Source organism: Convolutriloba macropyga, chromosome 2 (assembly GCF_964194025.1).
Source record: "Convolutriloba macropyga chromosome 2, txConMacr16.3, whole genome shotgun sequence".
Lineage (NCBI taxonomy): Eukaryota > Metazoa > Xenacoelomorpha > Acoela > Convolutidae > Convolutriloba > Convolutriloba macropyga.
The window spans coordinates 57,253,686-57,266,900 of record NC_134469.1 but is presented as its reverse complement, the minus strand read 5'-3'; the positions used below and the strand labels follow the sequence as shown (position 1 = coordinate 57,266,900).

Sequence of the window (13,215 nt, the reverse complement as noted above, 5' to 3'; positions counted from 1 at the left end):
GTTGCCCCTTTTGTGCTTTTTGTCTTGTTCCTGCCTAGTCTCAGATTTCAGAGATCAGATATTACTTTATTGTTGTTCAAAGAAGGTGAAAGTGACTACGTTTTTTGTTTACGTATTGCCATATGGTTTTTATGGCTTCGACACCGTTTTACCGAAATTAACTATTCTGTTTTTCTTTTGTCTGTATTTGTCGTTTCTTTTTGTAAACGTATAACATATTCTGGATAAAGACAAATCTCAATGTCTTCATATGGAAGTATGAATGACCTTGAACTTAATCAAAGACTTCAGTTGATATCCAATGGTTTTCATTACTTGAAATCATTTGTTTTCAAAAATGTAAACGTATTTTTTAGCTTTGCTGTTTTTGTTCTTTGTTTTCTACTTGTTACCGAGTCTCATTAAAGACTGGTTTCGGGTCTATTTCTAGAGATTTACAATGTAATGTGTATTGTGTTTAGTGGAACGGCTGCTCTCCTTGTGTTTCACAAAGAAAGTTTTACACCGCCCAGTTCGTTCTGAGTGGTTACAAAATCTGTCCGGATACTTCGTTGATGCAGTTTGCTTTTGTAACTGTATATCCGCTCTGCTGTACTTACCGTTGCATTAACTATTCAGTTCGTAACTATTGGCTAATCTTAAATTTTTCAACTATCAATTTGAACTGGATTGCTACAGATCACACAATACGGGATCTCTTTATTTATACCAGTTCAATCCGATAGAAAAAACAAATCGAAGACAAAGATATATGTCTAAGACCTGTTTGTGCAAAAATATTTAAATTTAAACTTGAGTTGGCTTTTGCTTTTTGTACTCACAAGTTGAGAATACCAGAAGTTGGGGTTGTAACAGTTGAATTTCAGCTCCAATAATTCGTTGATGGAAGACACAGTAACAGAATTTACTGCTCAAGAATAATATTTTGAATACAAGACACAGTAACAATTTACTGCTCAGGAATATTTCTAGTTCAAGACACAGTAACACGTTATTTACTGCTCAAGACAATTTGTTTTGCAATATTTTGCTGAGTTATACTTCCAGCCGTTTTCTGCGGCTACTACGTTGAGTTCTGTGTGTTGCTTTTTTGTTATTTTCCCCTTTTCTCTTTTTTCTCACGTGACAAACTGTAACTAGAACTATAACTATAACTATTAAATGACTAGGACAAAAGAAAGTGTTTTGTTTCTATTTTCCCGCCTACACAAGCTTAGCAAGCTCAGCTCCAACATCGCCGGCCCTGTTTTCCTTCGTGAAAACATCTTCGTCCATTGATAATACTGGAGCGAGTTTCACCACAGGCCTCTTGTCGACTCCACCTTTTGTTTGAATCGTTGCTGATCGAATCACTCCGTCGAACCTTTCAAAGGTTTCGGTTATTCGAACCAGATTGTAATATCCACGTTTGTCACTGTCTTCCACTAACCACACAAGATCACCCTGCTGAAGACTTCTGTCTGTTGTGTTTTGCCATTTTTTTCGACTATTCAACGTTGGCAAGTAATCTTTACGGAACCTATCCCAGATGAGGTCTGCGTAAGCTTGTGTTTGTCGGAAGAGCTTTCTATGATCAACAAATTGCTCTGCACCTGATAGATACGGTAAACAAAGGTTCTTGTTGCCAAGTAGGAAATGGTTTGGAGTAATAGCTTCTAAATCGGTAGCATCAGAACTGACTGGTGTCAGCGGTCTAGCATTCAGCGTCTGTTCAACAAGACACATCGTGGTTGACAGAACATCCTCCGTGACTGATCGATTGCCCAGCACTGCGTACATTGCCTTCTTGCAACTCCTAACCAGTCTTTCCCACACTCCTCCAAAGTGTGGTGCTTCAGGTGGGTTGAACTTCCATCTGATACCTTGTTGAATCAGCTGTTCTTCTATTCGCACCTTGTTCCATGCGGCTATATACTCTGCCAGTTCTTTTTCAGCTCCAACGAAGTTTGTCCCGTTATCGCTAATCATTTTAACCGGTTTGCCTCTTCGTGCAATGAATCGCATAATTGCGTTCAGACAACAATGAGTGTCTAGTTTTGGTTTAATCTCTATATGTACCGCACGTACAGTAAGGCATGTGAATAGACAGCACCAACGCTTTTCGTGTCTTCGACCAATCTTTACTGTGAATGGTCCGAAATAGTCTACGCCCACATTCGAAAATACTGTTGATGCGACTAATCGTTCTTCAGGTAGATCTGCCATTACTGGTGCCTTTGTTTGGGCTCTTCCCTTTCGACATCTAATGCATTTGTTTTTGAACGATCTCAAAGCATTTCGTATGCCTAGGATCCAGAATTTCTGCTGAACTATGTTTCTGACATGTTCAGTACCTTCGTGATGATTATTCTTATGTTCATTTTGCAAGAATAATTCAACTACATGGTGCTTCCAGTGTAACAGTATTGGATGCTTGGTTTCGAAGTTCAATTGACTTTTACCTATTCTGCCCTGGGCAGGAATAAGTCCTTGCTGTTCAATGAATGGTGAAAACTGGAGGATTTTGCTGTTTTTTGGAATTTCCTTTTCAGTCTTGAGAGATTTCATCTCTTCAGCAAACTGTTCGCGCTGCATTAGTCTGAAGATGCTTGCTTGTGCACCCTCTCTTTCTTCAACACTTAGTGTTTTTGTTGCCGGTTTGTGTTTTATAAATACGCGCTGTACGTATGCCATTGTATTTACTAGTCGATTGAAACTGCTAAATCGTTCCCACTGAATCATCGGCTTCTCCTCTTCAACGTTTGCTGAGAAGACCATTTCGTCGTTTTGTTCGTCTGAAGCAAACGTTAAATTCAACTCTTCAGGCCATTCGTTCTCTCGTTGCTTCTACTGGCCGGCCCAGTGAGCCATTCGCTTCTCTTAAGTTCGTCAACATTGATCGCTCGTGTCCCGATGTCAGCTGGATTGTTAATACCACTCACATGATTCCACTGTGAAACATTAGTTGTGTCCAAAATCTCAGCCACTCTGTTTGCAACAAACACCTGTTGCTTAAGGTGGGAGCTATGAATCCATTGCAGAACAGTAGTGGAGTCTGGCCAAAAGTTGCAACTCTGAATCTTCGATTCGTGTTCCTTCACTATCTGTTCTTTAAGTCTCGCCGCCATCACTGCTGCTTGTAGTTCCAAGCGTGGTATGGAAAGGTGTCGCATCGGTGCGACTCGGCACTTTCCGATCACAAATGCTAAGTCTGCTGAGTATTCTTTGGGCTTTGAACGTAGGTATGCCACAGCGCACATTGTGTCTTCAGATGCGTCGGCAAACACATGAAGTTCCCATTTGTCCTTGGCTGTGCTGAAGTATCTTCTATCAATGCTGGTTTCTGCTACTTCTGGAAGCTGCGCCTTCCGCTTCAGAAACTCTTCTTCTTCGTTAGGTTCTACTGAGTTGCCCCAATGTTGTCCATTTTTGGTCCAGATGCTCTTCAGGAGTCGTCTCATATGGACACTGAATGGTGCAAACAGTCCAAGAGGATCAAACACTGAAGAAACTAGAGATAAGATCTTCTTTTGGGTGATTGGGGTCTCAAGTTCTTTGCTTGTACCTCTACAAACCTGTAGACTATCATCGGTAATCGTCCACTGAAGCCCAAGCACCGATGACTCTTCCTGGCTGGGTTCTACTTCAACCTGCTTTGTTTTGTTGATTGATCTTAAGTCCTCTGGGATTGCGTTGGTTACCACGTCGCTGTTGGTGATCCACTTCTTCAGTTCAAATCCATGTTTTGAGAGAAGAGGTTGCAGTTGTTTGAAAACCTTGATTGCTTCTTCAGGTGTTTCGACTGACTTGATGAAATCGTCCATGTAGAAGTTGTTTTGGATTGTTTTTGCTGCAATTGGGAACTCGTCTTCGTTATCGATCGCTACTCGCTTCAGAGCGTAGTTGGCACATGTTGGTGAACTCTTTGCTCCGAAAACATGACGCTGATACTCGTAAATTTGCACAGGTTCGTTCATTGTTGGTCGCCACAGGAATCTCAAGCAGCTTTTATCTCGATCAGGAACTTGCACTTGAAGAAACATTGATTCAATATCTGCGGTTAAGGCAATTGGTCTTTCTCGAAATCTGAATATTGTTCCGATCAACCCGTGTAGCAGATCGGGTCCGGCTAACAACTTGTAATTTAGGCATACATCCTTGTATTTTGCTGCAGCGTTGCAAACACGGCGAACTTTACCCGGTTTGTTGGGGTTTAGTACTGGATGGTGTGGCAAATACCATTCCTTTCCGAAAGTGCCTTTGACTTCCGATTTGCCAAGGATCTTCACAAATCCCTTTTCAACATCTGTATCAATTGACTGTTGATAAAATTCTTTTAAATTTGGGTCTCGTTGGAACCTTCGTTCCAGTGAGTAGAGCTGACCAAGGGCTGAGCCGTAGTTGTTTGGAAGACTGGGTTCTGGTTCATTCCAGAGCATGCGCACTTCGTACCGCTCGCCTGTAAACCTTGTAGTGCTCTCTAGAAACTTCTGAGCTTGTTGCTCTTTCTTTGATTGACTTACAACATTTATTCTGGAAGCATAAGTTTCTATGTCCCACCATGATTGGATATTTTCTGCCACTTTCATATCTTCTGTCAAGGCAAAATGACAAACATTTTGACTTTTCTTGCCTGTCATGGGACCACTGACTACCCATCCTAATTCTGTTAAGACGGCGAAAGGCTCACTTCGTGTTCCAATCTTATAGTCCAATGGACGTTGAATTTCGTAGGCATCTTGTCCAAGTATGATGCCTACTTCCATCAGGTTGAATGTTCTGTTAGTGAGAACATTCAGGTGTCTGAATTTGTTCTTCAGTTCCTTGTAGTCATATGTTGTGTTTCCCAACGAGATTGATGGGTGTGCAAACGCTTCAATTGAATGCACCTTTGAATGTAGTCCCTTTATTGTGATAGAAACCTTCTCTGTCCTCAAATCTTGCGTCCCATGTATGCCAGCTATGTTCAAGGTAACGTCCGTGTCTTTGGCTTGTAGTTGATCTTTAACGCTTTGATCGATGAACGATACTGTTGCACCACTATCGAGGAAAGCGTAGGTAGTCAACCTGTTACTACCACTCTGAACCGATACAGGAACTATTTGAAGAAAACTAGTAACTTGGTTACTCTGGTTGATTGTTGCTGCGCTTACGTTAACTGCGTGACTACCCTCGTCCATTTGGTTTTCTGAGTGTAGCAGTCTGTTGTGCCTTTTGGTACATCCATTTATACCGCACGGGTGGACTTTACAATCTTTGATTGCATGCCCTTTCCCCAGACATCCATAACATAAACGTTCTTTTCTCACTGCTGCATAGCGATCGGTGACATTCATATTCTTAAATATTGGACAGTTCCATATTTTATGAGTGCCATCCGCTAGTGGGCAGTTGTTGTTTTGCATTTGCTTGGTTTCTTGCAGGTTTGAACTTGCACTGAAGTTCGATGTCTTCGAGAATCGTTTTTCTCTATTTGTGTTGTGTCGGTCTTCTTTCTGTTCCCCTTTAAACGATGAAAACCCTTCATGCACGAATGCCATTCGTGATAGCCATTTTTCAAACAAGATTTGATGAGACCAGTCCTCGTCTTTGTCATCGACGTAGAACCACCATTTTTCTTCAAGAACTTGAGGTAGCTTATCAACTGCCATGTACAATGTCGAACTTGATTGCAAATCACCAATATGTTTGTACTCTTTAAGCACGTTCACGAAGTTAGATACAATAACAGAAAAATTAATGAGGCTGGTTGAATCATGAGGTTTCACTTGATTAGCTTCTCGTAGGCTCTCGAGCTGTGCATCTATAATTACATGCGGTCTTCCAAATTTTTTTTCTAAAATGTTCCAGGCAGCACTATAAAACTGTCCAGAATATCCCATTCCCGAGATTGCAGATTTTGCTTTGCCTGTTAGCAGAGTCTTCAAATGGCTCATTTTTTCTGAGTCGGGAATCGTGCGTTTATCTACTGTTGCTATGAACATGCTAGTCCACTCAGGCCACTCCAGCGGGTTTCCGTCAAAATTGTTCAACCTCAATTTTGGTAAACTACTGCTTGAATGTCCGGTGTTGTAGTGCCTTCCAGCTATCGGCGATATATCCCGCTCTTCAAGACTTGCTGAGCGCTCGCGAGAGTTTGGGTACCATGGGTAATGCCTATGCTTATTCCGTTCAGGACTGATGTCGAAGCGAGCTCTTGGTCGAATTGGTGTTCGCGTGTCGTTCATCGAATTCGCCCACTCCGAGACATCTCTCCCTTTTGGGGTCCAATTGAAAGGTGACTTGTCACGCGCCTTAGTCGATTGAGAACGTAAGTCATCTTTCTCCAATGCTGTTTTTTGCAATTGGCGCTCTAGGTCTCGCTCTTTTTCCCGAAGCTGATATTGCATCTCTAGTTCTTTCATTTGCATTTCTAGATCCAACCTCTTTCGATCAAATTGTGCTCGTTCGATTTGCAACTTTGCTTCAAATTCAATTTCAAATTCCTTCATTCGTTCTTCAACCCGACGTTTCACTGAAGATGCTTCCGAAGTGTTTTCTGTATCCTGGTTGATTGTCCGTGTAACCGTATTCGTCGTTGCATTGCTTGTGTTACCATGGTTTTGGTTAAATTCTGGAATTCCAACGTTTTGTTCTATCTGATGCACATTATTCGCAGGCGGTTGCTTTTCACTGGCATGAAGAGTTGACTGGCTTTGCTGGCTTGACAGGTTTGTCTCTCCGTGGATATACGGTAACCACTCTGCGTTCAAATATTGAAAGTATTTTTCTGTCTCAAGTTTGCGTTTTAAAGAAATATCTGGGTCTCGGAGAGTCTCAGCTTTCTTATTCACGAGTTTTTGAATGCTGTCGTCCAATTGCAGTATCTGCTGATAAAGAGTCTTGAGCTTGCTTGGTCGATCTCGATTCTCAATGAGCTCAAAACCTTCTTCCTGTTTCTCAATCCAGTTGTTTCGCAAGTTGTTGATCTGTCGATCCAAAACGCTTTGACTCTGTGACGGAGTCACTTCTTGTGTACTTCGGGACTGCAGCTTGAATCTCTACAGCTCCTTTATTTGTTTGCTTTAATTGAGTTTTGCTTTTCAACGTTCCTATTTGCTTTGCCTAATTGGCTTTGCGTTGTTGAAATGCTCGTTGGGTTTTGTTCTCGTTCGTCGATGACTTCGTCACTTCGACTGTGGGGTTGGACAGCAGTTTATTCCACTGTCTGGGTCGGCGGACCAAATGTAACGGCTGCTCTCCTTGTGTTTCACAAAGAAAGTTTTACACCGCCCAGTTCGTTCTGAGTGGTTACAAAATCTGTCCGGATACTTCGTTGATGCAGTTTGCTTTTGTAACTGTATATCCGCTCTGCTGTACTTACCGTTGCATTAACTATTTAGTTGGTAACTATTGGCTAATCTTAGTTTTTTCAACTATCAATTTGAACTGGATTGCTACAGATCACACAATACGGGATCTCTTTATGTATACCAGTTCAATCCGATAGAAAAAACAAATCGAAGACAAAGATAAATGTCTAAGACCTGTTTGTGCAAAAATATTTAAATTTAAACTTGAGTTGGCTTTTGCTTTTTGTACTCACAAGTTGAGAATACCAGAAGTTGGGGTTGTAACAGTTGAATTTCAGCTCCAATAATTCGTTGATGCAAGACACAGTAACAATTTACTGCTCAGGAATATTTCTAGTTCAAGACACAGTAACACGTTATTTACTGCTCAAGACAATTTGTTTTGCAATATTTTGCTGAGTTATACTTTCAGCCGTTTTCTGCGGCTACTACGTTGAGTTCTGTGTGTTGCTTTTTGTTATTTTCCCCTTTTCTCTTTTTTCTCACGTGACAAACTGTAACTAGAACTAGAACTATAACTATAACTATTAAATGACTAGGACAAAAGAAAGTGTTTTGTTTCTATTTTCCCGCCTACACAAGCTTAGCAAGCTCAGCTCCAACATTTAGTTTTATATAAAGCAATTTTAGACTTAATTATTAGGTTTTTTATTTGAATTGGGAGCATTTTTTTAATTCATGTACCGCTTAATTTTGAACAATATGAATTTTTGAAGGTTTTCCTTCTCTTCTTCATTCTGTAGACAATTAACCCAAAAATGTCGATGAGCGGGGAAGGAACATTATGAGCACCGCCTTGCTTCATTTTAACTTCGTTCACGACTTGTTCATTATTTTGGGTGAAATATTTTTGACTTCTTTAAGCCAGTTTCACTCGTCTTAAGTGCTTTTAAGCAGCAGTTGCTCAATTGAAGTTCTAGCATCAACAGAGTAAGTATCAAAACACAAAATCAAAAATGTAAACAGGACAAAGTCTTAAAGTCCAACAGATGCATGCTACTTGAACTTTATTCTGATAGGTCTTCGTTACCATCTCTAATGTTTTTTGGTATTGATACTCACCTGTGTCCTCACATTAAGAGACAGAAGTGTGACCAACTACGAAATGACATCAACTGCGTTCGCTCTTGTTTCTGTACAAAAAACAAATTATCATTTTTTTTCATTCTTTCAATACTTATCGCGGGGCAATCGCGATAAGTTCCGGCTATCGGCAGGGTATATTTGTTTTTTGGGGGTTTTTGAAGTATCATTAAATGGTATATTTGCTTTAACAGCTATTTCTTTCAACTTAAATTGTATTTTGTATTATGTTTCAACAGCTGTTGTCAGATTTTACTAAGTTAGCCGAAAGTTTGGGGATTTCTCATTATATGCGTCCCCGGTAATTATAGCCTTCGTTGTTGTGTGGTATATTTATCTTAATTTTTTGGGGGTTTGGAAGGTGGGGTGGATATATTTTATTTGCACACCGGGCGCGTGCTTGACTGCTGTGTTTTAGACTACACAGACTTGACCATTAGCAAATTGAGTCAGAAGCTCTCGGTGCCCTTCACGCGCAGTTTTGCAACAGTCCAGACAGTGCTGCAGCAGTTATGTGGGGTAGATGACGTCACTCTCAACCAGGGTGTACGATTCTCCCTCAAAGTATATTCCAATGCCATCACAGTCACCCTCGAAGATGGAATATGCATTCTAGAGGTAGGTTTTATGGCACAGCGTTGCTTTTGCTCATCGCTGTCATCTGCAGTAAAGATATCTGCTTCTCTATTCCTTGAGTAAGGCTAACACTTGGAGGTAATTAAATTAATAGCGCTGGAGGAATGGTGCGAGCTATTATTGACCCTATCGTAGTTTTTGCCGAGTATTCATTTTCTACATGTTGATTTTTGAAACAGAGTTTTTACAGAGACCATAAAAACAAAGCATGACCACCAGGAATGGCCGTGCTAAACAAATTTCTCTTTGAGTTTTCTGTTGATGAGCTGCATTGGGTTTAACTTTTTTTTTACTTCGAACAGTTTTTTTTTTGGCAAATAGTGCTTAGGCTGATCAATTTAGACGGTTTTTGCCTAATTGTCCCATGTTTCCATCGGAATTTGTTTTCCTTCACAGTAAGAGATTTCAATCAAGTGGTGATTGTTTCAGTGGGAGGCGAGTACAGTGCATGACATGTATGCAGATGCAGTGGTAGCTGCCCTCCTCAAAAGTGAAGAAGAAAAGGACGAGCCATCCGCTAAGAAAGGTACACTAGTTTGCGAAATACTGTATGCTTGTGAAGACGTTTAATTTCTCTCAAACGAAGTTTGTAGCTATTATATTAGTCCTATGGCCTTTTTTGCAATTTTTTTGTTTGACCGATTTTTCGTCTGACCCATTTGACTTTTCGTCCTGAATAAGGGGATAAACAGTTAGCGCTCGGAGGGCATTAAGTGGCCGAGCAGCTCTCTTAGAGCCTTACACCTTGCTAGTCTCTAAGTGTGCGATTCAAAGAAAATGTTTTGAGAAGACAATTTTAAGTTTTCTTAGTCTTAAAAGTTTGAAACCCCCAACCCCCCTGACCAACCTCCTCCAACCTGGCGATTTGGACCCTTCTCGTCCAGCTCTCCCACAACCCTCCCGTCGCTCGACCCCCCCCCCCCACACACACACACGCGCGCGCGCGCGCGCGTGCACACACTGCCTCGATCACATCCCTCCTAATGCTAGTATCTCTAAGCCCCAGCTGGCTGCTGCCGAAGTCAACCTCTCACCTGTCGTTTGAAAGCAATTCGCCTGACGTTTCAAACAGTTCTTGGTTTGACTCCGTGAGCAGAGATCGCTTGAGTGTTTTATTGCTGTCAAGCGAAGTTTAGCAATTACATTAGTACTGTGGTCTTTTTTAATAGGATTTTTTGCTTGACCGTTTTTCGGACTGACCCGTTTGACTTTTCGTCATCAAAAATGGGATAAACAGGTAGCGCTTGGAGGGCATTAAATTCTTTTAGAGCCCTAAGCCTTACTATACTTTAAGAATGCAATTCACCAAAATTGTCTCGAGGAGACAATTTCATGGTGCGAAGGGCGGTTCTTAATCTTAAAAATTTAACCCCCTCAGTAACCCCAAACACGCCCCTTGTCCACCCTCCTCCAACTGGCGATCTGAACCCCCTCTCGTTCACCGCTCTCAAACCTACCCACTCATTGCTTGACACCCCCCCCCCCCCCCCCCAATGCTTGAAGTCCCCGACTCAGTTTAGGTTGCCTCCTAATGCTAGCTAGCATCTCTCAGCTCCCATTGTCCACTAATGCTAGCATCTCTGAGATCCCTCAACAATCACATTGTCCAACCCCATGCATCCCTAAGCCCCGGCTGACTACTACCGAAGCCAACCGTTGGCCTGTCGTTTGAGAGCAATTCACCTGACGTTAGTCGGTTATGTTTATGTCAAGAGTGTTACTGTTTATGTCAAGAGGTATCATTTGACAGTTTTCGGCGTACTTGAATGTCTTTCAAGCCTTGTCCGTAGCAATTTGTTAGTGCGTCAAAATTCAATTCTAATTTAAAATGGTGTACGTCAATCTACTTCAACTGAGTGGACGGTTTAATTGATACCAAATAGCATTTTTTTATAGCTATTCCAACTTTAAATTAATCAGAACTCTTTGTTCCAGTTGACTTCAATATAGCAATCACCCTGGTATACAAGGTTTATCTGTACTCTAAAATGCAGGATGAAGATTTATCCTGAACTTGTTATTTACCCATAAACTTGTTATTCTACATTTTGTTGTTTGAATTTGAAAACAGATCTATCTGTTTTTGCCTTGCCCTCAGTGTTTTCATGGTCTCCTCTTAAAAATTATGCGTTGTTATATAACACAAAATAGCTCCTGCACCTGAGTGCGCAAAAGTTATATGCCCGCTAAGCCGGTGGCCGAAAAAGAATAGATCCGAAAATATCAAAAGTATTAAAAAGAAATGAATGCTTGAGAAATCAGTCGGCCTTGTTTCATTGGATAGTTAGAGAAAATTATATAACTACTTTAAATTCCTCATTGATTGGCGCCGGATTTCATTTCAACTCGGTGTCGCAATAATAAATTCTTCACGAAAAATTAATTTGTTCACTATTGCTTAGTTTTTGGTTTTGGACTTTTTTTTGAACCTTGAAGATTGCTATTGTTTCTACATGTGTTTTATGAAGATATGAAAAGATTTTTTGTTAGCGATTAAGCTCAAATTGACAAGCCGAAGCTATTTTTTCTTCAAACTGAGCGTTATGCCAATGAGACTGTTTTTGATTAGCTGCACGGAGTGTGACGGATGTGAGCGTAGACGTTGACTTCGGAGACTGCATGTTCCAACTGTTGTGTGACATCTACGGAGACTCCAGCGTCTCTGCCCACCCTGAACACCAACAAGTCAGGGTCAAACTGGGCGCCCACAGTGCCATCGTATCACTCAACACCTTCGTTAGTTGTTAATTATCATTACGTGGCATAAGTTGCTGTTTTTGAGTTTTGGTGTTTCGTGGATGTGATGTCCCTTAAAATTTCGTTCATTATAAACCTTTTTGAACATGTTATATTTATATAGAACTTTCTTAATGTAAACAAACAAGCCTCACCTCAATTGTTTGCTAATATTACTCTAACTGTTGGAACTAATAATTGTACCACACGGAGCTATTGTTATTCTACAAATCAGTAACAGATTACTAATTGAGTAAATCGTTTTTGAACTTACTAGTTTGAAAATAAGTTGTCAGCCCATCATCCGTTGAATCGACCGCTCCAAGCTAAAATCTAAAGAGAACAATTACAGTGCATGCACATACAAAATCAATCGAGTTAAAATATTGTTAAAATATCATGCAATAACATTCAATAAACGTGCGAAGAAACCTTTTGAAACCACCGCACACCACATGGTGACAGAAAGGACGACAACAACAGCAACAACAGCTCCTGGATCAACTTCTGGACAGCAGCTCCTGAAAAAGAAGATCACGGCAGCATCTGGAATTCTAATCAGCGCCTAGAGGAACTACCCTACTGCCTAACCAACAAGCAAGAAAACGAAAGGCACAGCATTCACAGTTCAGTTTCGAGAAGCAGTTCTCCAAGGGTTCGTTAAAAGCACATTGTTTCTGCTGTAAATTTTAAATGTTTTAAATTTGATGAAACGCTCAATTACTTTAGATTGCTATCAATTATTTGAAATCATTTTAAAATGTAGTCATTTATGACTGGGGCGAGAAAACTGATAGATTGATTCTTAAATTATCCTATAACATCATTATCTCATAAAATCATCAAATTGATCTAGAAAAGAGCAGAAAATCGAGTGCAGCTTCGAGAAAAGTCTTTGAGTCTTTGGAACTTAAAAAAAATATATACATTGTTCAGTTTGAGATAAAGTAACCTAGAGACAAAGAGTTCAGAGCTTAAAATCAAAGTAGAATTTAGATATGGCGCATCCTAATATAACACTTAAACCATTCGGAGGCAGTGAAAAAGAAAATTTTAAAGAATTTGAGCGACTACTAAGAGGAGTCATAGCTGTGACAGGAATTCCGAATGCTCAGCAAGCAAACTTTCTAGCTGTCCACATTAATAATGATGCGCTTAGATTTTTTGATACCTCATTAGATGATGCAACTAGAGCAGACTTTGAACTTAGTCTTACAGCGCTGAGAAACCATTTTTGTAATCCTAATCTACACGAACTTCATAAAATAAAACTCGAAAGCGTCAGATTTGATTCAAAAAAAGATTCGCCAGAAAACTTCCTAGTAGTATTAAGGGGAATGGCAATTCAAGCATATCCAGACCCAGTAGCAGCTCCAGTACCTCCAGCAGACCCAGCACTGCCGGCTGCAGATGAAGCCGCAAGGATAGC

At 40.6% G+C, this 13,215-nt stretch overlaps 1 protein-coding gene across 1 annotated transcript in view; it reads left to right on the top strand.

Annotated features, from left to right (window-relative positions):
* The window catches only part of LOC142334531 (cleavage and polyadenylation specificity factor subunit 3-like), a 139,821-nt gene that overhangs the window by 108,538 nt on the left and 18,068 nt on the right, over nucleotides 1-13,215 (top strand). The window contains exons 16-18 of the mRNA XM_075382630.1: nucleotides 8,833-9,032; nucleotides 9,480-9,576; nucleotides 11,620-11,786. Coding sequence (XP_075238745.1) covers nucleotides 8,833-9,032; nucleotides 9,480-9,576; nucleotides 11,620-11,786 — 464 coding nt within the window. The remainder of the gene's footprint in view (nucleotides 1-8,832; nucleotides 9,033-9,479; nucleotides 9,577-11,619; nucleotides 11,787-13,215) is intronic.